This window comes from Pantherophis guttatus, chromosome 7, assembly GCF_059756535.1.
Source record: "Pantherophis guttatus breed Tessera chromosome 7, ASM5975653v1, whole genome shotgun sequence".
In the NCBI taxonomy this organism is placed as follows: Eukaryota; Metazoa; Chordata; class Lepidosauria; order Squamata; family Colubridae; genus Pantherophis; species Pantherophis guttatus.
The window spans coordinates 5,892,639-5,920,266 of NC_142069.1; the positions used below are offsets into that span (position 1 = coordinate 5,892,639).

General features: G+C 43.6%; 1 protein-coding gene across 3 annotated transcripts; it reads left to right on the forward strand.

Annotated features, from left to right (window-relative positions):
- The first annotated feature begins 131 nt into the window (after window positions 1–131).
- On the forward strand, window positions 132–22,291 carry RBM17 (RNA binding motif protein 17). Of its 3 annotated transcripts, none has more exons than XM_034436634.3 (12): window positions 132–359; window positions 1,985–2,115; window positions 6,312–6,428; window positions 8,526–8,692; window positions 9,921–10,018; window positions 11,350–11,406; window positions 12,341–12,476; window positions 14,520–14,671; window positions 16,826–16,902; window positions 17,975–18,073; window positions 19,917–19,989; window positions 21,989–22,291. In XM_034436634.3, the coding sequence occupies exons 2-12, from the start codon at window positions 1,993–1,995 to the stop codon at window positions 22,090–22,092; spliced, it is 1,203 nt and encodes a 400-aa protein (XP_034292525.1). In that variant the 5' UTR covers window positions 132–359; window positions 1,985–1,992; the 3' UTR covers window positions 22,093–22,291. The 3 variants fall into 3 exon arrangements, with proteins under 3 accessions (XP_034292525.1, XP_034292524.2, XP_034292526.1); XM_034436633.3 differs by having other exon boundaries at window positions 151–559; XM_034436635.2 differs by having other exon boundaries at window positions 160–711.
- Window positions 22,292–27,628: the final 5,337 nt, after the last annotated feature.

Consider the following 27,628-nt stretch of genomic DNA (forward strand, 5'->3'; position numbering starts at 1 on the left):
AACACCAACCATAAAGCCAGCCGTTTGCGATGAGAGCGTTACGGAACTTCTTTTCCTCCGCCCTGTGCTCATTGGCTGCTGCGGACGGAGTCGGAGTAGCTCCCGCCCCTCCTTCAAGGGGAATCAGGCTCCACCCCCCGCCGCCACTACGGAGTTTGCGCACAAACGGCCTGTAGCGGCGGCGGCGGCAACGCCGGCCAACAAGAGCGAAGCCGCTTCCCGGCCGCGCGCTGAGAAGGAAGAGCAGCCTGATTGGTTCCCGTCAGCTGTGACGCGGGAGCTTCGCTCGGCCGACGAAGAGGCGCTCTTCTCGGCCTCGGGTGCTACGCGAGGCCCCGGCTTGCGGCCTCGACGGAAGGGTAAGGAGAAGAAGAAAAAAAAAAAAAACTTCGTTGTGAGGGGGGAAAGGCTGGAGGCCGTTTTAACAGAGCCCGGCTGTTAGGAGAGTCGCCCTGAATGTTGAAGAGGGAAAAGAAGAGCCGAGGGCACCGTACTGAGGGAAAGATTATTCGGGGGTTTCTTTCAGCCCCTCGTGACGGGAATCTCTCCCTCCTCAGAAGTAAGACCCGGGTTTTTTTTTTGTTTTTGGCTCCCCACTTTGGTCCTCCCGGCGATCCAACGGGTTCCTGAGCATATGCAGAGGGCCCTCCGTGACAGCCCCCCCTCCCCCACATCCTCGGTTTGCGACAACGGGGTTGAGTGACTTTGAAGGTCTGTTTTTTTTTTTTAGGAATCTGGACTTTTTTAAAAAAAAGGGGGGAAAAATCGGGTATTTCCAGTACATTTATTTTTAAATTTTGATAAATTTATATATTTATTTATGTATTTTCCTGGCATTGCTGGCCAAATGAAAGACACACACACACAAATAAAATGAAAATTCAAAGCAGCAGCTATTTTTCCTTTCTCCTGTCACTATGAGCAGATGAATTCCTAACTTTTGGGCTCGAAGTAACAGTAACAGAGTTGGAAGGGGCCTCGGAGGTCATCTAGCCCAACCCCCTGATGACGCAGGAGACGTTAACAGTATTTTTATATATTCAAATTTTAAAATAGGATTTAAATTGATTGGGGTTTTAATTTGTCTGGGCCAAAAACTATTTAATTTGATTTTAATTCCACTTTTAAATTGTTGTCATTTTATATTCTAGGAGCTTGCCCTGTTAGTGTTGATGGGAATTTTTTGGCTGTTAGTCTAATATTAACCTTGGTGTTAATATCTGCTCATCTGGGTGTTGATTGTTGTGGAGGTGTTTTGGTCTTTTTGTTCCTTTTTTGGCTTGTTCATTGTCTCTTTTGAATGGTATGTGCATGGTTGTGTTGTCTGGATGGCCAATTTGTCAAATAGGTAGTTAGGTATGAAGATAATATTTCCTTTTTGTATTGTATTTTGTATTTATTGCAATTTGGGGTGGGAAATTTTTTCTTTATTTTTTTGCCCATGCCCATGCTTATCTAACCCATGCCTATTTTGAATGTTTTTAATTATATGTAAATAAAGAAATGTATAAATGTCAATTCTATGCCACATTCTATGTGATATAGATGAATTAATTATGATAGGTCAAGTAAGAATACAGTTTAGTGCTACTGATGTTTTGCTAATGAGAAAATGACATCTTTTCTGTGGCATAGATTTTGAGATGTCTTGTAGTGTTCTGACATAGATTTAGAAATGTACATGATGCTTAATTAAGCAAGCGAATTCACCTCACAGGCTTCTTATGGGGAAAATAGGAGAAAGGAATGTTATTTATAGAAATAATAAAAGCAGGAAATAAATAGATAAAATAAATAAAAATAATATATTAAGTTATGTATGTAAACCGATACTATCCCCCTTTTTTGTTTTCTTTTTAATGTATTTTTCTATTTCTTTTCTGTAAAACCTGTTAAGTAGAATATTTAAATAAAAATGTGAAGAAAAAAATGTTTTGTACAAAACAAAACCACATTTTTTTTCTCTTTCCTTGTTTTGAACCAGGAAAAAAAATGTCCCTCTATGATGATCTGGGAGTAGAAACCAGTGATTCCAAAACAGAAGGCTGGTCCAAAAATTTCAAGCTTCTGCAATCTCAGCTGCAAGTGAAAAAAGCAGCTCTGACTCAAGCAAAGGTACAGTAAAAGTCCGTGGGAAAATGCTTTTTTTTTTTTTTTTTTAATTGTCAACTTGCCCAGGGAGCATCGCTGCTAAGTAAAATGCCTCATTTAGCAAAGAGGTTCGATTAAGGCACCAAGCTTGAAAGCAGGTGACTGTGAGTTCAAGTCCTGCTTTAGGCATGAAAATCAACTCGGTGACTTTGGGCCAGTCACTAGGAGACAGTGAGTTCTAGTCCCACCATAGGCATGAAAGCCGGCTGGGTGACTTTGGGCCAATCACCAGGAGACGGTGAGTTCAAGTTCTGCCTTAGCATGAAAACCAACTGGGTAACTTTGGGCCAATTACCAGGAGACGGTGAGTTCTAGTCCCACCTAAGGCATGAAAGCCGGCTGGGTGGCTTTGGGCCAATCCCCAGGAGATTGTGATTTGTAGTCTGAAAGCCAGATGGGCAACTTTGGGCCAATAGCTCTCTCAGCCCAGCCCAACCCAACCCACTTCACAGGGTTGTTATAGGGAAATTAGGAGGAGGAATATGTGTTTGATATGTTCGCTGCCATGAGTTATTTGTAAAAAATAATAAAAGTGAGACACAAATTAAATTGATAATACTTCTCATCGATGTTACCTCATTGACAAAAAATAGACATTCCAAGACATTCCTCTAGCTATACAGGTGGTCCTCAATGATCATAATATAGCCTGCCTGTTACGGTTATAAATGGGACGCAGTGGCTCAGTGGCTAAGATGCTGAGCTTGTCAATCGAAAAGTCGGCAGTTCAGCAGTTCGAATCTCTAGTGCCGCGTAACGGGGTGAGCTCCCGTTACTTGTCCCAGCTTCTGCCAAGCTAGCAGTTCGAAAGCACATAAAAAATGCAAGTAGAAAAATAGGGACCACTTTTGGTGGGAAGATAACAGTGGTCCGTGCGCCTTCGCCGTTGAGTCATGCCAGCCACATGACCACAGAGACGTCTTTGGGCAGTGCTGGCTCTTCAGCTTTGAAATGGAGATGAGCACCGCCCCCTAGAGTCGGGAACGACGAGCACATATGTGCAAGGGGAACCTTTACCTTTACAGTTATAAACCCATGTGACTGACCTGATTATATACCTTTTTTTGCAACGATCGATAAGCAAGCCCATTGTCTGCTCTGTGTTGCTTCTGTTGAAAACCAGAAGTAAATACCAATTTTGGACAAAGGTGTAAATCATGGTCATGTGGCTGCAGAACCTTGCAAATGGCCATAAATGCAGGCCTATTGCCATGTGGCTGAAATGCGGAGGCAGCCCTTGGAACTTCAGAAGAGGATCATAAATACCTTTTCGGGCAGGGGTGTCGCACTCAATTTCATTGAGGGCCGCATCAGGGTTGGGTTGGACTTGGAGCGGTGGGGGGTGTGGCCAGAGTGGGCGTGGCCAGCTCAACGTCACTTGTGTCAGTGGCGGCTGGAGCGCTCTGCCAGCAAAAACGGGCTCCCGAGCTCCGTTTCCGCCTGTGACGGCCTCTTGCAACCCTCTGCCAGCAAAAACGGAGCTCGGCAAAGACACCGCGAGCCAGTCCTTTGCTGTTTCCAGGGCAACGCAACGGGCCAGATCTAAGCACCCCTTGGGCTGGATCCAGCCCCTGGGCCTTGAGTTTGACACCCCTATTTTAGGGGATCCATCAGACTTTGATCATTAAGTAACTGTTGTAAGTCAAGGGCTGCCTATATTGACATAAGCTTTTTCATTATACGCATGTTTATTGTTGTCCATTGTTGTTCTAAAAGCATGCTAAGCGCCTGTGTCAAATCTCATTCTGACTCTTTATCTCTAAAAGTGCATCTTTTTTTAAATCTTACATTCCTTGAAATAAGTACAGATAGTCCTCGATTTACAACGGTTCATTTAGTGACCGCTCGAACAACGGCATTGAAAAAAAGTGACAGATGACCCTTCTTCACGTTGCAGCAGCCCCACGGTCACATGATCAAAATTGGGATGCTTGGCGACTGGTTCATATTTATGGTTGCAGTATGTGATCCCCTTTTGCTACATGATTAGATTAGATTAGAGTTGGAAGAGACCTTGTAGGTCATCTAGTCCAACCCCTCCCGCCCAAGCAGAAGACCCTACACCATTTCTGACAAATGGCAGTCCAGTCTCTTCTTGAAAGTCTCCAGTGATGAAGCTCCCACAACTTCCAAAGGCAACTTCTGTTCCATGGGTTAATTGTTCTCACTGTCAGGAAATTTCTCCTTATTTCCAGGTTGAATCTCTCCATGGTCAGTTTCCATCCATTATTCCTTGTCTGGCCTTTGGGTACCTTGGAGAATAGCTTGACCCCCTCCTCTCTGTGGCAGCCCCTCAAATATTGGAAGACTGCTATCATGTCTCCCCTGGTCTTTCTCTTCACTGGACTAGCCATGCCCAGTTCCTGTAACCTTCCAACAAGCAAAGTTAATGGGGAAGCCAGATTCACTTAACCATCGTGTTATGAACTGAACAATTGATGTGATTCACTTGTGTGGCAAGAAAGGTCGTAAAATGGGGCAAACTCAAATGTCTCACTTAGCAACAGAAATTTAGGGCTCAATTGTGGTCGTACGTCGAGGACTACCTGTACACCAGGCCGTTGCTGTACAGCTCAGATTGAGCACTGGGTTTTTAAAAATATACCTAGAGCATTATATTTCAGAAGCTAAAATGTTTGCTCCTTTCTCAGCATTCATAGCTAAATGGGCTCTCTTGCATCAGCCCTTGGTTCTCCAGAGCCTGTGAATTATAATTATAAGGTTATCATAATATCTTGGGGGAGCACTTTGTACTACAATTGGAAGATTTCATCACCTTCATTTGACTTTCATTATGTGAAAGACAGTCTTGAGAAGCACAAGGTCATTTTGCAGCATCCGCATCGTATAAAATGTTAAGCGTATGTTTTGAGCAGTTTTTCCATCTATGTAAGCAATGCTGGGAGTGGTTTTATTTTAAATTTAAAAATAACGGAACAAGGAAGAAATGGAAAGTCCTTCATTGGAGCAGGTTTTTCCTCAGGAATTCCGATATATTCGAATTGTTATAGAAGTTTGTGAGGGTATTTTTAAAAAAATGTACAGCCATTTTCTGTAAACATTGGTCTTTCTGTGTTAGTATAATTGAATTAATTCCTATATCTAAATAGAATATGCTGTATAGTAGCTGGAACAAGATTTCACTTACCTAAGAGGAAATGATGATTAAATGAGATTCTTAAGAGATTATCTTGTCATGTACATGTACTGAAATATACATGCAGTCTGTGTTATACTGATGTATCTTTAAATTAAAATATATTGATAAGCCTTTAAGTATCATTGTCAACGCAGTTAAATATACATGCAATCAAATTGCCTTTTTCTGGTGGTAATTGCTTAGAAGCATGTATTCTCTTGATGTTTCAGTAATAGAGCCTTTGGACCACACTTCCCATCTCCAATGTCTGTGCCGAATGGGGAAGATAGAAATTGTAATTGAAGCTATCAATCTATTTTATCTATCTTTATCTATCAATCAATCATGCAGTATTGCAGGCTGACTGCCCACAGCCAAGAGTTCGATCCTGACCAGGTCAAGGTTGACTCAGCCTTATATCCTTCAGAGGTCGGTAAAATGAGGACCCAGATTGTTGGAGGCAATAATCTGACATTTGTAAACTACTCAGAAAGTGCTGTAAAACATTGTGAAGCGGTATATAAGTCTAAGTGGTATTTCTAAATGCTATTGCTATCTGTCGATTGATCGATCTACATCTATCTATTTATTGTATCTACCTACCTACCTATCTAGTGTATGGCAAGATCTCTCCCCTCCCCCTCCTATCTATATATCCATCTATCTGTTAAATTTATTTTCTGCTGCCCTTTATAATCTCAGGTTGTGATGAGAGGAACAAAACATAGGTCATGGAATAAAATTCTTGGAAGCCGTCTGAAATGTGCGTTTGAATTTTTTGGCATTTCACTATAAAACAATATAAATCTTTATGATTTATATTGTTTTTATTTGTTTCCTAATATGATTTGATAGCTTATTAGTAACCTATGACTATCACTTACGATTCTTGATGAATGTATTTTTTTTTCTTTTTTTTCTTTCTATGTACACTGAGAGCCTATGCACCAAAGACAAATTCCTTTATGTGTCCAATCACCCTTGGCCAGTAAAGAATTCTATTCTATCTATTCTATTCTAGAGCCAGCGGTCTAAACAAAGCACAGTCCTTGCTCCCGTCATCGACCTGAAACGAGGCAGTGCTTCGGATGAGCGCCAGATAGCGGACACCCCACCCCACGTGGCGGCTGGCTTGAAGGTGAGATGAGGCTTATTAAATGGGCCAAGCAGTATTCTGACCAAGAGGCTGTCAGCCCTTTGAGGGCAACCTTCCTCTGGAGCAAAATGTCTCCCATCAGGACCAGCTAGGGCAGTGTTTCTCAATCTTGCAATGTCAAGCTGTGTCGACTTCCAACATCCAGAATTCCCCAGCCAACACAGAATTCTGAGAGTTGAAGTCCACACATATCCTCGTTTGCATACTGCCAGGAGTTTGATCCTGACTGTCTCAAAGTTGACTCAGCCTTCTTTCCTTCCGAGGTCAATAAAATGAGGGCCCAGATGGTTGAGGGCAATATGGTGACATTATAAACTGCTCAGAGAGTGCTATAAAACAGTGGCCCCCCAACCTTTTGGGCACCAGGGACCGGTTTTATGAACGGAGGTGGTTCTGTGGACCGGAGGGGACGGTTTCATGTGCTGCCTGCAACCCGCTGCCAATCCACAGACCGAGGGTTGGAGACCCCTGCTGTAAAGCACTACGGAGTGATATATAAGTCTAGTTGCTATTGATCCTGGCCTTCCCTAAGAGCTTAAAGGCCTGGCTCTGCCATTTTCACTTGCAGCTTCAACAAAGGCACTTTGTGTTGGAGGTGGTTGATTGGTTAACAACAGATCCCATCTTCCCACCATCTTCCCTCCCCTCTATCTTTTTAGCTAGCTTGATTTTATAGTATTTTATTTATATGATTATAAATTAATACAATATTACCTTTTAATATTTTAAACTGCCCATATTTACCATGCGGCAAGTGGGAAGCTAATACATTTAATTAATAAATAAATATGGGCACTTTGAAATGAATCCCGAAAAATAAACTAGCAAGTGCCATGAAAGATGAGGAACTGTCTCCTTGTAAGCAGGATGTCAATCCTTAAGCTGACCTGGCTGAAGCCATCTTGGAGCTTCAGTGTTGCCACGCTGGAGCGAGGGATAGGGAGGGGGAATTAGAGTTGTGTAGTCGAAACAAAATACTTTCCCCTGGGAACCAAGGACGTTCTCACACCTGGTCGGAAGAAAGAGGAGTGATGTCACCAGACCTGCAGACATTGCCTTGATTGGGCCATGTGACTTGATTGTTTGGATTGAGGGGAAGGAATTTTTACTTTTAAATAGGTGAAAACCAAGGGGCCTCCCAGAATTGGTTTTCACCAGGTATGTGTTCTGACCTAGGCTTCACAAAAGCACACAGCAGACTCCTTGTCCCAACAAAACCCCTTTTACTAAGCGAATGTGAATTCCTCTCATTCACATCCAGCAAAGTCCCGGCAAACAGTCTTTCCAGGATGAATTCACAACCACAGACCTTATCAGGCTTGGAGAGCTGCCAGGCCGATAGCTTCCAAAGTCAATGCTGTACAAGAAAAGACTCGGCAAGGAGTCTCTGAGAGTCACGAACAGATCTTCACACTAGTGAAATGAACTAATTGTCTCCTGCAAACTCCCCTCCCCTTTCGCTCCTCTTTATTCCCTATGGGAGGGGCCATTCACCGTCCACCAGTGCCTTTACTCCTGAATCGGCCCTTGTTCCTTAACTTCCCTTCTCCTGGTAGCTCTGCACATACACACATCAGGAACAGGCTCCAGCTGTTCTTCAGCCCCACTTATCTCCGATTCCGAAGGCAGCTGATAACTGTCAGACGGCCCTGGCTCCCTCTCTGCCTTCGACGCAGAGCACTCATCAGAGCCTTCCACAGACTCCAGGACTGGCCCATGTTCCTCTCCAACCTCCTCACTGTCCAAGTCTGCTGCCAGTTCAGCTGGCCACTGGTGGGCCACAACAATATGTGCCAATTTGATATTTCCAATAAAGCTATTCTTTGTGGAATCTACCTGCCTCGGTGTCTTGCTTGCAATGGATCTATTACTTGGAACCCCTGACATTATTATAAAATAAAATGGCTAGTTTGAACTAAACAGTTCTGACATCGGTGCAAAAGCTAACTTATTTTCAGCCTTTTCACTTGAGCACAGCTTCCATCTTATTCTGGCAAATAAACAGAACATCTCTTCTTTTTTGGGGAAGAATTGCATTGGATACGATTTGTTCTTGTGTCTTTCCATGTTTCATCCCAGGATCCTGTCCCCAGTGGCTTTTCAGCAGGAGACGTCTTGATCCCTTTAGCGGATGAGTACGATCCGATGTTCCCAAACGATTACGAGAAAGTCGTAAAACGCCAGCGAGAAGAACGGCAAAGGCAGCGCGAGCTGGAGAGGCAGAAAGAGATTGAAGAAAGGGAGAAGTGAGTCATCCCCATGGTCACGTGATCATCAAAATTTAGACACTTGGTCCTGTCAACATGTGTTGACAGCGGCAAGAATTGTATTTGCACAATATTGGAAAAATGAGGGAACTCGTACAGTTGAAAGCATAATTTAAAAAATATTAGACTGCGGAAATGGATGCGTTAACATTAAACATAAAGGATAAAGAGGATACAGAATACTTTTTAACATGGGATTTGTTTTACAAATGGTTAGATAGTAGAGGTAGAAATTAGAAGTTGGAAGAATACTACTATATACAAGTGGATATTGTTGTTGTTGTTATTGATATTACCATGTTTCCCCGAAAATAAGACCTTGTCTTATATTTTTTTGAACCCTGGAATAAGTGCTTATTTTCGGGGGAGGTCTTATTATTTTGGTGCACGTGGAGCAACATGGGACTCCTATTGCCGTCGTACCTGATTTCCACCTCTGTCTTCCTAACCCTAACCTGAGGAAATGGCGGGGACCGGCTGCACTTGTGCTTAAATATTTTTAGGGGGGGCTTATTTTAGCGCATACACTCAAAAGCCCGATTGGGTTTATTATCCGGGGAGGTCTTATTTTCAGGGAAACAGGGTATGTATAGGTAAATTGACCCAGACAATACACTGTTTATTAAGCACTCATGAATGTTAAAGAAAAATGTACAAATAAAATTTATTTTTTAAAAGTGTTTAAACACTTGGCAACAACTGACTCACCTTTATGGCGGCGATCCCCTTTTGCGACTTTCTAACGAGCAAAGTCAGTGGGGAAGTCAGATTCACTTGACAGTCGTGTGACTCACTTAACGGCAGCGATTCACTTAACAACTGGGGCAAGACAGATCGTAAAATGGGGCAAAACTCACTTAACATCTGTCTCGTTTAGCCGTGGAAATTTGAGGCTTAATTAAGGTCGTAAGCCAAGGATTGCCAATACGCGCATATAAGCAGAATTAAATTTTGAACATAAAATCCTTTTTATGAACTGGAAGTGTATTTTACTTGATTTTCATGAATGGCTAATGCAAATAGGTTATCATTTTGCTGTTTATCAGAATCTTTTGAAACACATTGGAATAAACAGTTTAAAAGTAGATAGTGGAAACGAAAAGAATTAATAGTAGAATTCCCTAAGAATTTAGCCCATGTTCAGATTTGTTCTATCCAGATTTCTTTTGGGGACAATTGTCATCTTATTTTCTGTTTCCATTTCAAGGAGGCGCAAAGACAGACACGAGGCAAGTGGATTTTCCAGACGGCCGGATCCAGATTCGGATGAAGATGAAGATTATGAGAGGGAGAGGCGGAAACGAAGTGAGAAGCTCTCTCAGTTACCAAATACCTGCATGAATCAAACCCTCTTATCTCACATAATCTGTGGGTGTCTGGTAGCACCTTCTGTGAGCGATAAATTTTATTTAAAAGGTTTTCGTAACCTGCAACATACTTTGCAGAAGACGCCTGCCTTTTAATAAAAATTTGTTAGAAAAATACTACCAGGCTCCTCTTTATTTTTGGCCACCATAAAATTGTCCTCCTAGGTCAGGAGTGTCAAACTGGATTTCTTTGAGGTCCGGATCTGCATTGTAGTTTTCCATGGGCCGGTCAAGCGGGGAGATGGGACAGCACCCTGCTGGCCAAAATGGGATGTGGGGGGGGGGGTGAACCCTGTTTTAGCTGGCAGGGTGCTGCAGGAGGCTGTCCAGGCCAAAAACAGGACATGGGGGGGTGCGTGGACCCCCCCCCCACGGCCAGTTTTGGCTGCCAGAGGCACCGTGGGCCAATCCTTCGCTGTTTCCAGCCTCGCCCCACGGGCCAGATTTAAGCACCCCATGGTTTGACACCCCTGTCCTAGGTTGTCTCAAGTGGATGTAGATGAGATCTCCCCCTTTACTATAGACATCTAACCCATCTACATCCACTTGAAGTAACAGGACCATCAAGCTGGAATCTCTCCTTCCTGACCCAATTTTTACTTGGTGCCTTCTCATTTATGAAAAGGTTTTGTCTGACTAAATCAGCAGCACTGCGGTGCACCAGCTTATGGGTACAATAGAAACCCAGAAAGCTGGCTTCCCTACTCTGCTCACATCAGGGATTGTCAAGCGCAAAGACTCAGGACTGTTGGTATGGTTGTAGGATAGACGTTTTATTCCAGTCTATACACAAGAATCTAAGGTTAAAGTTCCACATTAAATTGGTGCCAGATAAGGGTTAGCAGAATTCAGGAAGGACTGGAGTTGGATTGTTTGTGGCAACACAAGGATTCTAAGCTAATGACTTGTTTAACTCCGCCCCCACCAGCTCTCCCTGCTCTTCTCTTACATCGCTAATCCATTCCAAATCCGTTCTTCTTCAGCCCAATGCTTAATGGTCCATTTATGGCTACCATGAGAAGTAGCTATGATAGTCAATCATCTTAGGGGCCTGCTTGGGAATTGATCATAGAGCCATTAATGTTTGAGTGATCTAAATGTCTATGGAAGAAATTCTCATTATTCTAACTGTCTATACTTCTAATGCAACAAGTTTTGCAGCAAAAAAAACAACAATCCACAACTAAGAATTGTGGCCTTTTAAAGATGAATACATTTATTATATAATAGCTTACATAGATAATTTTATTTTTATTTTTTCTTATACAGGTATGGGAGGAGCTGCCATTGCGCCACCTACTTCTTTGGTTGAGAAGGACAAAGAACGTACGCATGTAGATAATTTTTCTTTAAATTGCAGATAGTCCTCGACTTACGACCATATCTCACCTCACAGTGAGATAGGCAGCAAACAAATATGAATAAATAAGTGGACCTTGGAATTTCCATCGTAAATCATGACGGTCGTAAATCGAGGCACCTACATGACTAGACGCAATTTTATGACTTGTAACCGTTCAGTCGCTAAGCCAGAACAATCTGTCGTCGTCATTTTGATTTTAAGGATCTACTTCCAAAATCATGCAATTGCTTTGGACATCTGGCTTGATTTATTGGTATTCAGCAGCGCGAATAAGCAAATTACAATGTTTCATAAATAGAGATCTTTGACTGTGGGAATGCCTGAAAAGGGATCTTTGTCTTTAATCTCAGGCTAAAAAGCAAGCGTGAAACATACTTACAGATTTGATCATTGGAAGAACATGGAGGGCTGTAGGAATGAGGTAGTGGGATCCTGAAGTCAATTTTAACCGCTGTTTTCTGTTTTATAGCTCTTCAGAGATGCTTTGTTAGCTTCCAAAGAGTGTGTTAGCCACAAATTAGAGCAAGACAGACAGACAAAGGGAAGGGAAGGAAAGAAGGAAAAAAAGAAAGAAAAAGAAAAAGAAAGAAAGAAGCTGTGACTGATTAGATAAAGGGATTCTGTCTCATTAATAGGACAGTGATGGAAGCCCTTAAAATAAACCTACTATTTACAAGGAAAGGAAAGAAGAAAGAAGGAAGGCAGATGGACAGAAGTAAGAACGAAAAAGAAAAAAAGAAATGCTGTGACTGATTAGAGGGATTCTGTCTCATTAATAGGACAGTGATGGAGGCCCTTAAAGTAAACCTACTATTTACAAGGTCAAGTAAAGCATAGGAATAGATGCAAAAATGATTTTTGCCTGGATGGTAAAATGTCCCGTCTTCTTTTCCACAGCTTTATCCCCCTACGAGGAAGAGTCAAGGCCTCGTGGTTCATCATCCAAGGCTGCCATTCCTCCTCCGATGTACGATGAGCCCGAGAGACCTCGTTCCCCAACCGGGCCCAGCAATTCCTTCCTTGCAAACATGGGGTGAGCGCTGGGCAGACTTCCTGCAAAAGTCCACGAGGGGGCAGTAGCGAAAAGCATTAGCCATTGAGAATATTTTAGGAGAGGTTGGGATTCTCAACATGTGTTCGCATCACGGCGGTTGTGTGAAGTTAAAAAGTTTGGAAACAGTGCTAACAGTGGCTTGGCCTGCTGCTATCTGAGGCAGTGTCTTGGGCAAGAGATTGGACCAAGATCAGAGGTGAAATCCAGCAAGTTCTGACAGGTTCTGGAGAACCGGTAGCGGAAATTTTGAGCAGTTCGGAGAACCGGCAAATACCATCTCTGGCTGGCCCCAGAGTGGGGAGGGAATGGGGATTTTGCAGGATCCTTGCCCCACGAGTGGGCAGGGAATGGAGATTTTGCAGTATCCTTCCCCTGGAGTGGGGAGGGAATGGAGATTTTGCAGTATCCTTCCCCTGGAGTGGGGAGGGAATGGAGATTTTGCAGTATCCTTCCCCCGGGAATGGGGAGGGAATGGAGATTTTGCAGTATCCTTCCCCCAGGAGTGGGGACAGAATGGGGATTTTGCAGTATCCTTCCCCCAGGAGTGGTTGGGAATGGGGATTTTGCAGTATCCTTCCCCCAGGAGTGGTTGGGAATGGGGATTTTGCAGTATCCTTTCCCTGCCATGCCCACCAAGCCACACCAAACCATGCCCACAAAACCGGTAATAAAAAAAAATGAATTTCACCACTGACCGAGATAGCTGATGCAGCTAGTGCTGCTTTCAAGCCATTAAAATATGGTGCTGCAGTTAGCTCACAGGTATGTTTTCCTTTCGTCTCGTTGCCCTCATTTCACTTGAGATCATGGCTAATTCTGGAGGAGGCAGACACAGCGGCTGCTGAGCCCAGAGATGAAAATTGCATCCGGGCTATTGTGGAGGAGAAAAGTGAAAATAGCAACAAAATGAAGAAGAGATGTCGCATTTTAAATGAAGGTTTACCCTCGTTTTCCTTTTTTTAAAAGTCTTTTTAAAGAAGGAAAAGGTCCCCAAAGGAGATCACACGACCTAGGGACCCTGCAACCCTCCTAAATATGAGTCAGTTGCCAAGCAGCTGAATTTTGATCACGTGACTATGGGGCGGCTGCAACAGTTTTAAAAACAGTTACTTCTTTCAGTGCCGCTGTAAGTTGGAACAGTCGCTAGAATAACATAATTGGAAGGGACCTTGGAGGTCTTCTAGTCCAACCCTCTGCTCAAAGCAGGAGACCGTATACAATTTCAAACACATATTTGTCCAATCTCTTCTTAAAAACCTCCAGTGTTGGAGCACCCACAACTTCTGGAGGCAAGCTGTTCCCTTGATTAATTGTCCTCACTGTCAGGAAGCTTCTCCTTAGTTCTAGGTTGCTTTCTCTCCTTGATTAGTTTCCATCCACTAAATCAGAGGTCAGCAACCTGCGGCTCTGGAGCCGCATGTGGCTCTTTCATCCCTCTGCTGCAGCTCCCTGTCACCGGTCGGCTCCACAATTGATAGGGCTTTCAGTTAGGACAGGTAGAGGAACAAGGACACCGCGCTAGGAGGAGAGTCTACGGTGGCGGAACTGGACTTCCGGTCGGCTTCAGAATTGAATGGGAGGCTTCCGGTTAGACCTTTGTGGCTCTTTAAGGTTGTCGACCCCTGCGCTAAATGAACTGTTGAAAGTCGGGGACTAGCTGCTTTTTTTTCTTTTTTTTAATTTGATTTATATGCGCCCTTCTCCAGAGACTCAGGGCGGCTTACAATGTGCTCAGCAATAGCCTTCATCCTTTTGTATATTTATACAAAGTCAGCTTATTGCCCCCACAAACTGGGTCCTCATTTAACCTACCTTAGAAAGGATGGAAGGCTGAGTCAACCTTGAGCCTTGGCGAGATTCGAACCTGCAGTAATTGCAGGCAGCTGGTCTTAATAACCAGCTTAATAACAGGGTGCCTTAGACCACTGTACTACCAAGGCTCTTAGAGAACCATCCAATTGCGCCCACATGACTTGATTTCCCACGCCTGATGGGTCAGCTCATTCTCCCTTCTGTCTCCAGAGGCACGGTGGCGCACAAGATCATGCAGAAATACGGCTTCAGAGAAGGCCAGGGTCTGGGGAAGCACGAACAGGGTCTGAGTACTGCACTCTCGGTAGAGAAAACCAGCAAGAGGGGGGGCAAAATCATTGTTGGAGACGCTGCTGATAAAGGTAAGCTAGGGAATCCTTAGGAAGTTTGGGGGGGTGTCCAAGGTGACCTTTTACTACAATGTCTCCAAGGAATGTGGTTGCTAATAGGGATAAGATGCAGAACGCTGCACCAATCTCGGCCATGTCATAATTAAAGGCTCCATCGCTTTCCTTTGCTTTAAATTCGCTTTGCGTCCACTTATAACAGGTTTAAGCAAGCTTGATCTACTGAAGCCTTTTTGTAAATTGTGTTAATTGAAAGTTCGGTGCTTGAGTGAGATTATCCTTTCTCTTTGGTCACTCTGGAAGCAGTACTGTCCTTTTTGGAGAATAAGATGCACTCCCCCCCCCAAGAGTGGGTGAAAATTGTGATGCATCTTATACACTGAATGTTGCTGAAGCCCTGCCGGCCGCCACCCTTCAGCCATTTTCGGTGTCCGTGTATCGCATTTTCGGCCTCCGCACACCCCATTATAGACCCGTTCCAGGCTGTGGGGATTGCCACAGCCGGGGAGCGGCGGCGGCGATCTCCGCCCCCCTGGAACCGGCTGAAAATGCGATGTGCAGAGGCTGAAAACAGGACGTGCGTAAGCCGAAAATGCGACATGCATAGGTTGTGATTGGTGGTGATGTGCTGTGGCGATCCCCGCAGCCTCGAACGGGTGTAAAATGGAGCGTGTGAAGTCCAAAAACGTGATGAGCGGAGGCAGTGATGGGCTCTGGCGATCCCCGCAACCTGGAACAGCTGATTGGTGGTATTCCAGGAGGCCGATCCAACCACCAATCAGCTGTTCATGCTAAATCAGGCTGCCATAACGTGCTGAAGCTAACTAGGCTGTTTGCAAGGACGCTAGCCAGATGAATACCGATGGATGCTGGTAGGCAGAGGCAGATTTTTTTTTTCTTGTTTTCCTCCCCAAAAACTAATGCGCGTCTTATACTCCGAAGTGTCTTATACTCCAAAAAATACGGTAAATCTTTTGGCTTGACAATCCAGAAGGCTGCTAGCTTCATCGTATAGAAAGAAAGTTTAGTGCCTGATAAGAGGACAACAGCAGTAAAATTGGGGGCGATTCTCTCCTTCCTTTAATCCCATGAACAATTTCTTTCCGCAATTCCTGCTTTTATGGAACCCTGGTTATTTCAGTGCTGCTAAGCTCTAACATCTGCTAATTGGGTTATACAATTTCAGCTTGAGGTATCAAATCATATATTTTCCCAACTCTGAAGGACATCAGGGATTACCAGAAACAGCTGGTTGTTTTCATGTGTATTCTGCCCTGCATTAAATGCTGTTACGTGTTGACATTAACTCCCTGGAAAGGAAAATGTCAGATAAAATACAGATCATGGTGGATAAAAATCAATGATTTTTTTTTAAAAAAATCAAAAAAATCAGATTTTTTTGTTTTAAATCGGATTTTTTTGATTTTTATCGAATTTATTTTAATAAAAAACTTTGGGGGTAAAAATCTATCGTAAGATAGTTTTCTATTTAAGATACATAAATAGTTTAGTTTATTCAGCATGAAATGGAGCTTAGTTATGTAGCATGAGGCTGTATATTCTGCAACACTGGGACTATCGGTGAGTCAATAGTGGGTCAAAGGAGTAGCAGAGATGACAGTTGCTCTTTAGAAATTATGATTTAAATCGAGTTGATTTAAATCAAGCCTTTTTACTAGTGATTTAAATTGTGATTTAAATCAACTCGATTTAAATCAAATCCACCCTGATACAGATAGTTCATTTTTGAAAAGATGTTACATGAGTTTTTAAAATAATTGCCATCGTAGTTAAATATAACAAGATTTGTGCAAACTTAGCCTTTTTAATAAAACGAACAGCAAAGACTGTACTTATTTTGGTTGCACTGGTATACATGTGTTCTGCACAAAATTGGTTTTAGAATGTCTTCATCTTTATAAATAATCTAGGAATCTAGCAATTTGTGCTCAAGATTTCTTTGGACTCACAGATCAGCCTTTGACAATCTAGTACTCTACAGTATTTATCAATCTTAGTGACTTTTTAAGATGTATGGACTTCAACTCCCAGAATTCCCCCAGCAGCCTGCTGGCAGGGGAATTATGGGAGTTGAAGTCCATGCATCTTAAATAATATTACATTTAATGTAAAACCATTACGGCTTTCTTTTTTTCCTCTTTGGGATAGGAGATGCATCAAAGAAATCGGATTCAAACCCTTTAACAGAAATACTGAAATGTCCAACCAAAGTTGTCTTATTGCGGGTAAGTTTCCCCTGTTTGATTCATCAGCCATCCTGAATTGGTGATTTTCAAGGTTTGGGTTGGCATTAAGCCTGGAGTTTTTAAAGAAGAGATTGGACAGTCATTTGTCTGAAATGGTATAGGGCAGGGGTGTCAAACTTTAATTTCATTGAGGGCTGAATCAGGGTTGTGTTTGACCTCGGAGGATTTGGGGGGGGCTGAGAGGGAGTGGCCATAGTGGGCGTGGCCAGCTCGACATCACTTATGTCAGGGGGGCACCTGTGGTGGCTAAGTGCTAAGGCAGGACTTCCCTGAGACCCTCCCTCACTCTCATAATCTTCCTTCCTTTTCTTCTTCTTCCTTCCCCTCTTTCCTTCTTTTTCCTTTCATGCTTTCTTCCCATCTTTCCTTCTTTTTTCTTTGTCTTTCCTCTTTCCTTTTCTCCTTTCCTGTCCCTTCTTGCATGCTCAAATGCAAAAAGGGAAACATTTCTCCTCTTGTTTTGTTAGCCCTCTGCCAACGAAAATGGAGCCTGGGTTTTCACCGGCAGAGGGCTGCAGGAGGCCGTTGTGACCGAAAACGACACGGGAGGGCCACACACACACACACACACACACTGCTCCATTTTCACTGGGAGGGGCACTGTGGGCCGGTCCTTTGCTGTTTCCAGGACAGCCCCATGGGCTGGATCTAAGCACCCTGCGGGCCACATCCAGCCACAGGCCTTGAGTTTGACACCCCTGGTACAGGGTTTCCTGCTTGAGCAGAGGGTTGGACTAGAAGACCTCCAAGGTCCCTTCCGACTCTTGTTATTCTGTTATTTTTAGTTTTGATTAGCTGGACGAAGTGACATTAAAACGATCAGAAAGATAAAAAGGACGTGACTGCGGATATTCCATGATGGCAAATATGTATATTTATTCTCTGAAGCTTCCAAGAGTCTTTCTGATTTGAGCAGAATAGAAATACATTTAGTAAATAGACATTAATGGGGAAAAAATCTCCACATTTAAAGGAAAACTTTTTTTTCAGTCCGGGAGTAAAGAAACAAAATTCACATTTCAAACATAGTCTTTTGTTGTCGTTGTTGCAGAATATGGTTGGAGCTGGGGAGGTGGACGAAGACCTTGAAGGCGAAACGAAAGAAGAATGTGAAAAATATGGCAAAGTTGGGAAGTGTGTGATTTTTGAGGTACTGACTGGCATCCCTTTCTCCCACATTTTATTTTTAAAAGCAGATTTAAAATGTCATCCTCATAATCCCTTGTGGCGTGGAGTCTGAGCAACTGAATGGAGTGTTTACTGGCCAGATGCCTTTCCTGTCGCCAATGCAGAGTTTTTTTCCAGCAGATATATTCTTAGTGGGCCCAGAAATATCTGTCCCTATCTAGGATTGAACTCACAGCCTCCTGATTGTGAGGCGAGAGCACCACCTCTAGGCCACTGCACCATTCCAGATTTAAAATATATACATGCCAAAAATATATTTAAAAGCAGTTCTTTGATGGCGGTTTAGAAAAATTGGACATACGGAATGGAAAGAGGAAATCCCTAGAAATAGATTCCAGGATAGCCCACCTGCATACTGCCTTATTTGGTTGTTTTATCTGGAAGATTTATACGGCCACCTCTCGTGACACGTTTCTGCCGCTCTTGGAAAACATAATATAGGGGGTGAATGAACTTGGCATCCAGTTCAAGGAGAAACAGAACTGTCAACCTTGTGCAGAGCAGCAGATAGTCAGAATCAATCTGAATGATGTAGCCTTGAAGATAATCCTACCTCTACAATTTTCAGTATTTGCATCACCCTGCTGCCTTTTATCTCAACTGATGATCCCCCTGATGAGGGATAACTGTCCATCATGACTGCTCAGGAAGCAGAATGGGACAATTCACCACAGTCAATTCAATTTAATTATTTAAAATAAATTTTAAAAAACAATTTAAATTTTTATCATTCACATTTCATGTTGTCCCTCCTTTGGCATCCTCTCTTTAATGATTCTATTCCCCCATTTCTTCGATGTTACTGTAACTCTTGGGACGAGTTGTCCCATGGCTACCGTATTTCCCCGAAAGTAAGAGCCAGCCGGAAAATAAGACTTAACATGATTTTTCAGGATGCTCGTAATATAAGACCTATCCCCAAAAATAAGCCCCAGTTAAGATCGTCAGCCAGAGGGATACATTTACCGTATTTCCCTGAAAATAAAACCTAACCGGAAAAGAAGCCCTAATGCGTCGTTTGGAGCAAAAATTAATATAAAACCTGGACTTATTCTAGGGGAAATACGGTAGTTGGCTGTGATCAGTTGGCTGCAGTGAATTGGCCGTGGCAAATGGACTGCAATGAGTGGGCTGTGATGAGTTGTCCTAGATCCATGATGGTGAACCTATGGCACGCGTGCCTGAAGTGGCACGCCGAGCCATGTCGCCTGGCACGCGCACCGTTGCCCGTTCCTCTTCCGGGTTTCTGGCGCACATGCGCGTGGGATGATCAGCTGGCCTTTTTGCATGTGGCAGTGCCGGAAACTAGAAGAGCTGGTCTTCCATTTTCCAGTATGATCATGTGCGCCGGCCAGCTGATCATCGCACGCGCCTGTGCGCCAGAAACCCGGAAGAGTAGCTGGCTGAAACTGGAAGTTCAGTAGCTGAAACCGGAAGTTCATTTTTGGATGCACACATGCGACCTGGGCAGTTCCACATCCTGGTCATGGCCCAGATGCATGCAAACTCCATTTTTGGCACTTGGTGCCGAAAAGGTTCACTATCACTGTCCTAGATCCTCAGGAACAACACACAAAAGAAAAGCTGTTTTCTCAAAAGTCTAGAGAATTGTATTTCATACGTGGCAACTTTAAGGTGAGTAAACCTCAATTCCCAGAATTCTTCAGCCAGCATGCTGGGTGTTGGAAGTTCATTCCCCTCAAAATAGCCAAATTTGAAAAGCTCTCCTCTAGAGCTGCACCGTACTATATTTATATTTATACCTGTGTTGTAAAGGCCCTGATCTTTGCTGTTTTTTGATTCAGATTCCTGGTGCTCCTGATGATGAAGCTGTGAGAATATTTTTGGAATTCGAAAGAGTAGAATCTGCAATTAAAGGTAAATAACCACATGATCACTACTTCCTGTAAATTTCAGAAGCTGTACAGGTAATCCTTGATTTATAACGGTTCATTTAGCGAACTGTTCAAAGTTACAACAGCACTGGAAAAATGACTTATGGCCGTTTTTCCCAGTTACAACCTTTCCAGTTACGATCCCATGATCACAATTCAGATGCTTGACAACTGATTCACACTTATGACCATTGCAGTGTCCCGGGGTCACGTGATCCCTTTTTGCGACCTTCTGATGAGCAAAGTCAATGGGAAATCCAGATTCACTTAGCAACTGAGTTACTAACTTACCAACTACTGTGATTCACTTAACAACTGTGGCAAGAAAGGTCGTAAAATGGGGCAAAACTCATTTAACAAATGTCTCACTTTTAACAGCAGAAATTTCCAGCTCAATTGCGGTCGTAAGTAGAGGACTACCTGTATTTGATTGCACAAATGGGAGCGGAGATGGATGTATACCCACCGCTTTTGTATAGGAAACCCCCAATTGTAGCTAGTTTTTATCTTTTGCTCTGATAAGCTGGCTTGCGCGATATTAGTCTCTCCCATCCCATCCCATCAGCCAGATGTTCATGTTTCATCCTTCCTTATACCCTGGGAGTCCTTGACTTATCACCACAATTGGAACCAGAATGTCCATCGTAAATCGTGTCGGTCTTTAAGTCAAATCAGATTTTAACTTTACAAGAATTTTCATGGCAGTGGTTAAGCGATTCCCCAAAGGGTGTTTTTTACCAGGAAAAAAAAAAAAGGCTCACACATTGTGATCGTGTGACTGCAGGAGACTGCAGTCAGTCGAAAACGTGAGCCCATTGCCCCAGGATTGCGATGACCAAGGCCACCAAGGTGGAATAGCAATCACAAATCCAGTACAGGTTGTAAATTGCTTTTTCTGAGGCGTCGTAACTTTGAACTGTTGTTAAACGAACAGTCGTAAGTTGAGGATTACCTGTAAATATTGTCATAGTTCGTGGCAGCTGCAGGAACGCTCTGTTCTTCACCCACCCACCCACCCATCCCTGTTGTGGTCCCCCAGCAGCCTGCGGAGCTGGCAGTGGAGTCGGACAGTGAGGAGGCTAGGGAGGACCATGGGCCAGTCCTGGAGTCTGGGGAAGGCTCGGACGAGGGCTCTGCATCAGAGGCAGAGATGGGGCCAGGGCCATCTGGGAGTTATGTGCGGATTCTGGAGCCTCCAGAGTCAGACATCAGAGAGGCAGAGGAACAGGGGGAGCCTTTTCCTAGTGCGCAGCTAGTGCGCAGAGCTGCCAGAAGGCAAGAACAGTTAAAACAAAAGGGATGACTCAGGAGTAAGGCTTGGAGATGTTTGGCCCCTCCCATAAGGCTTAAAAGAAGAGCAAAGGCACGTGGGCCTTTGCAGGAAGCAACATTGTAGATGGTGTCAGTTTGTACTTTGAAGCTCCGTTTTTGACTCTCTGTTTCCGTCTGGCCTTGCCAAGATAATTGCCAATTAGATCTTTGGCAGCGTGTCAAGGGAGATAAAGGTGGGTGTTTACCAGCCTTATCCGAAGGACTGTGGCAGACTTCTGTTGGCCTATTTATAAACTCTTGGTGATTCAGCAAGTGCTGTGAATGAAAGTTAAAATAAATAAAGGGGAGTTTTGGGACTAATTGTGTGCTTTTTACTATATCAGGAAACTTAGGTCAGAACACCTCCCAATGTTTCTCAATCTTGACAGTTTTCAGATGGGTGGACTTTAACTCCCGGAATTCCCCAGCCAGCTGGAGAATTCTGGGAGTTGAAGTCCACCCGTCTTTAAGTGGCTACGGGTGAGAAAAATTGGCCTGCTGGGGAATTCTGGGAGTTGAAGTCTACCCATCTGAAAGCTGCATGTTACCCTATTTTGACCCAGTTGGGTATTCTGCTTACCGTAATTTAAAAACTGTAACTCAGTGGGGTCCTATCTTCTCATTTCTTATCTGGGAATCTGGCTAATGTTCCTATTTTCCCTGGGTTTCAGCGGTGGTTGACCTGAATGGAAGATACTTTGGAGGACGAGTGGTGAAGGCCTGTTTCTACAACCTGGATAAATTCCGAGTCTTGGACCTGGCGGAACAAGTCTGATTTTCTTTTGTCAAACCGGGACACGTGACCCTCTGGCGATCTCACAAGTTTTCAGCTGCATGTGGAGAGAAGAGGAAAGAGGCGACGTGACGTCTTTTCTAACAAACTGGAACTAATCCTTGAACGGCCTTTACTGATTCCTTGTGATGGACAGACTTTTATTTGTATTTTTATTGTAGTATAAAATTCCTTAAAGATGCCTGGTTTATTTTATTTTATTTTATTTGTTTTAAGATTTCAGCCTTTGTCTCTTGGCTATTTCCACAACCCTCTTCCTATTTGCTGATGGTAAATCTGGATATCTTTGGGGGGGGGGTTATTTCGCATCCTGTGCTTTGATTCCCTCTCTGAGTGTCTGATTTAATGGCAAACCACGATTTCCTTGATAACTGTGGTTTGCCGTTAAACCAGTAGAGAAAGTGCAATTTGTTGCCAAATCAGAAGTGATAGAAGACATTGAAAATGCAGTGTTTCCCCGAAAATAAGACCCTGTCTTATTTTTATTTATTTTTTTGAACCCCGAAATAAGCGCTTAGCCTTATTTTCAGGGAGGTCTTATTATTTTGGGGCACGTGAGCAAGATGGGGGTCCTCTTGTCGTCTTACCTGATTTCCAGCTCTGCGTTTAAATATTTTTTGGGGGGGGGGCTTATTTTAGCTCATGCGCTCAAAAGCCCGATTGGGCTTATTATCGGGGGATGTCTTATTTTCGGGGAAACAGGGTACCGAAGACAGGAAACACAGCTTGTTCAGTTAGCCCTGAATCACGGTGTGGTGTTTTGTGTGAACCTGTTCAGATGTGGTAGCACTTGGTTGTGTGTGAGATAGGGGGACACCAGAGTAGCTAATGAACTCGATTGAAAACTAGATTCTGGATAGGCCAGTGATCCACCTTGGTGTAAAAGGTAAGTCCTTATATTCTTGGAGCCCCTGAAATAATTGAATTGTAGGACTGGAAAGGGACCTTAGAGGTCTTCTAGTCCAACCTCCTGCCCAAGGTAGGGGACTTTATACCATCTCAGACAAATGGTTATCCAGGCTTTTCTTGAAAACCCCCAGCGATGGGAGAACCCACAACTCCAGGAGGTTAATTGTTCTCACTGTCAAGAAATCTCTCCTTATGTCCAGGTTGGAGCTTCCTCTGACCAGCTTCCACATATTGCTTCTTGTCCTACCCTCAGGTGCTTTGGAGAATCAATCCGTCCTCCTCTTCCCTGTGACAGCCCTTCAAATATCAAAAGATGCTATCAGGTCTCCTCCAAGCCCTCTCTATTATTAGACTTTGCTGTTCATCATAGCCTCCGAAGCCCTATAGTTTGAAGGTGCAAGAGAATTCCTAAAGAATAAGAGGATTTTTCTTGCTGTAGATTAGAAATAGTAAAAAAAAACCCAAAAGTCTTTTTTATTTATTTTTTTATTTATTTTTCAGATTTCTATACCGCCCTTCTCCTTTCGGACTCAGGGCGGTGAACAGCCAAAGTAAAACATTTGTACACAAAAGTTAAAATAGATTTAAAATAATTAAAGTTTGGCCCATAATTTAAAACATTTCAATTCAAAACCAATTTCAAATTTTAAAAACCCACCATAAAATCAGGACAGCCCAGCTAACTGAAAAAAAACAGGTTTTAAGGGCCCGACAAAAAGTCCGGAGGTCTGGGATCACTTGTATCTCTGGGGGTAGATTGTTCCAGAGGGTAGGTGCCACCACAGAGAAGGCTCTCCCCCTGGGGGTCGCCAGCTGACATTGTCTGGCCGACGGCACCCTGAGGAGGCCCTCTCTGGGAGCGAATTGGCCGGTGGGAGGCAATTGGTGGCAGAAGACTGTTCCATAAGTACCCCGGCCCTAAGCCATGGAGCGCTTTAAAGGTGATCACCAACACCTTGAAGTGCCCCCGGAAGTCCACCGGAAGCCAATGCAGCTCGCGCAGGAGAGGAGTCACGTGGGAGCGCCTCGTCGCTCCCATAATCCCCTGTGCGGCCGCATTCTGCATCAATTGGAGCCTCCGGGTGCACCCCAAGGGGAGCCCCATGTAGAGAGCGTTACAATAGTTTTATTGTTTTTTATAGTTTTTATTTTTTTAAAAAATTGACTTACGTTGTCTCTATCGCTATCACTTTATCACTTCGTATTCAGGAATTAATCACGAAGTACTGCATTCAGCAGTGATTTCTTGATTTATCTTTGTTTTTTCTCCTTTTGTGATTGCGTACTAGGATTTAACTTTCTTTGGATTTGCAGCCACCTATTCATTCTAAAAGCCAACATCTGTTGTTTTTTTAAAGGAAAAGGAGACTAATATATGTTCATTAAATGTGTATGTCACCTTTCAGGAGATCAAAATGCCCTCAAATCGTTCATCGTCATAACAGCCCTGTGAAGTTAACCAGGTTCCAAAATAGCGACTGGTCCAATGGAAAACACCTCGAGTTCCCAAAATTGCAGGTGCATTTGAATCTGGTCCTCTCCAGTTCTAGTATAGCATCTTCACAGCATATTGTGTTCTTCAAATATGGGAAAGAAACTCACATTTCCCTCGTCTTTTATTAGTTTGAGCTAATTAGTATGGACTAACATTGATAGTAACGAGCAAAGCATCATGAAGCTGAACGACCCCCCACCCCACCCCATTCTGAATTTTAAGGACGGTTCTCCCAAAGCAATTATCTGAAAGGTGCACCAAAAATGTGAATTGTAAATATATATAATTTTTATTAAGCTGGTCAGCATTGTTTTGACAATCCAACAAGACACATATCTCTGGTGATAAAAGAAGATTCTGTCCTTGGTTGAACTCTTTAGAAAAAAAAAATTTTTGTTCAATGACATCACATTATCTCTTAATGTGTGAGACCCATAAGCCAGGCTAAAAGGTAAAGGTAAAGGTTCCCCTTGCACATATATGCTAGTCGTTCCCGACTCTAGGGGGCGGTGTTCATCTCCGTTTCAAAGCCAAAGAGCCAGCGCTGTCTGAAGACGTCTCCGTGGTCATGTAGCCGGAATGACTAAACGCCAAAGGCGCACGGAAAGCTGTTACCTTCCCACCAAAGGTGGTCTCTGTTTTTCCTACTTGCATTTTTTACATGCTTTCGAACTGCTAGGTTGGCAGAAGCTGGGACAAGTAACGGAAGCTCACCCCGTTATGCGGCGCTAGGGATTCGAACCGCTGATGTGCCGACCTTTCGATCAACAAGCTCAGTGTCTTAGCCACTGAGCCACCGTGTCCCTATCATAAGGCAAGCTATCTTGGCGCTATTCACACAGTTAAGTCAGCCACAAGGTAGTCAACCACATTTGCAGCCTGGGTTGCACAGCAAGCCAGCTTCTGTGGTTGATCAATTGTCCGGTATGTTCTGTGGATCCAGAAAACCAGAGTAATTGAGTAAATTATGATTATTTTACTCCATAATCATGTTGCCTTAACATCCCCATTATTTCCCATACTAACTCTATGGTTGTTTTTACAGCATATAAACCCATGGTTATTTTGATTCATGGTTTATTCAATCAATTGTCAGAATTGCTATTATCCCCCATAAACAATTCACACTAGATTTGCATAATACGATAAGATTGTGATTATGTGTGGCATAGTATGCGTGTTGATGGTAAAGGATGACAATCTCAGAAGATTGGGGAAGAATAGAAAATCTTAACTCGCTTCTCGAGAACGAGAAATAAAATTCTGGTGATTTCAAGCCAAGCAGCATCAAAGCAAAATCTTTACTCTGGCTAAAAATCATTTTAAAAAAATAAACCCATTGGAATCAAACTTTTTACAGCAGGATTAAAAATAGTGGTGGATTGATTGTTTGGAAGGAAATGTCTTGAGAAGAAATGATTTCACATTTCTAGCCTAGAAAAGCAATGTTTTTCAACCTTGGCAATTTTAAAGATGGGTGGACTTCAACTCCCAGAATTCCTCACGCTGGCTGGGGAATTCTGGGACTTGGAGTCTGCCCAATCTTAAAGTTGCAGAGATGGGGAAATACTGTGCTAGAGTAACATCATGCGACTTCATCTCAGAAAGCTATGCAGGATCAAACTGGGTTAGTACTTGGATGGGAGACCACTAGTAAAAGCCATTGTTCGGCTTACACAATTGTGTAGTGGAGTGCCTCACGCCTCACGCCAACTGACAATTTGTAATTCCAAACTCCAAAAAAAAAACACTGCATCGAAAAACTTCCATCCTTTTCCCATCCTGGAGTTTTTCCAAAACCAGGCAACTTTGAAGATGGGCTGGCTGGGGAATTCTGGGAGTTGAAGTCCATGCACATAAAAAGTTACCAAGTTTGAGAAAGACTGATCAGCGCAGGGAATTTCAAAGATGGTTTCCATCTCCAATGAGGTAGCCACCTGGAGGCACCCCTCCCAAGTAAACCAATTTTGGGAGAACCCAAAATTGCTAAGCATCATGGTTTGTCACACACCGCCAGATGTTCAGCCTGGATTTGACATTTATATCCATCTATACAGTGGCTAAGATGCTGAGCTTGTTGATCGAAAGGTCGGCAGTTCAGCGGTTCGAATCCCTAGTGCAGCATAACGGGTTGAGCTCCCGTGATTTGTCCCAGCTTCTGCCAACCTAGCAGTTCGAAAGCACATAAAAATGGCAAGTAGAAAAAAATAGGGACCACCTTTGGTGGGAAGGTAACGGTGTTCCGTGCACCTTTGGCATTGAGTCATGCTGGCCACATGACCACGGAGACGTCTTCTGACAGTGGTGGCTCTTCGGCTTTGACACGGAGATGAGCACCGCCCCCTAGAGTCGGGAACGACTAGCATGTATTTGCGAGGGGAACCTTTACCTTTACCTTTACACAGCCCTTCCCAAAGACCTGGGATACGCAGATGTGGCTGTTTGCTGGTGTTACAGATACCTCACCAGATGTAAGCTGTTCTAGTAAAGCTGCCGTTTGCAATTGACTTAATGGTGAAATTGTCAACGCCCGATGATGTTCCAAGAGTTGAAGTCCCCAAGTATTAAAGCTGCCCCGTTTGAAGACCTCTGTTCCTAGGGAAGATCCAATTGCTTTAGGATTGCACCCAAGGCACCCATTACTATTGGTACCACTTTTTATTACTATTGAGTTGTTTTTTTTAATTTGATTTATATGCCGCCCTTCTCCGGAGACTCAGGGCGGCATACAATGCGTTAAGCAATAGCCTTCATACTTCTGTATATTTTATACAAAGTCAGCTTATTGCCCCCACAAACTGGGTCCTCATTTCACCTCCCTTAGAAAGGATGGAAGGCTGAGTCAACCTTGAGCCTGGCGAGATTCGAACTTACTTTAATCGCAGACAGCTGGTGTTAAATTGCAGTGCCTTGTCTGCAGAGCTATCCAGGCTCCTTGGAGTTGCGTTTCTTCCTTTCTTCCCTTCCTCCAATGCACAATCCTCGCCTTGCAGAAAGCTCGACCTGCAGCACCTCTGCCTTGCGCGGAGAAAGCAAGGCAGGGAGGAGAGGAAAAAGGCTCCCCGAGCCTGCGAGCATTTGGGCGGGGCGGAGGCGCAAAGCCCCGCGCGCGCT

Bases quoted from the DNA above. Each gene is read 5' to 3' on its own strand.
- RBM17 (XM_034436633.3), top strand. From the start codon at position 457: ATGTTGAAGAGGGAAAAGAAGAGCCGAGGGCACCGTACTGAGGGAAAG. The intron at 10,019-11,349 runs GTGAGAAGCTCT...TTTCTTATACAG, and splicing joins GAGGGAGAGGCGGAAACGAA to GTATGGGAGGAGCTGCCATT. The intron at 18,074-19,916 runs GTACTGACTGGC...TTTTTGATTCAG, and splicing joins GGAAGTGTGTGATTTTTGAG to ATTCCTGGTGCTCCTGATGA.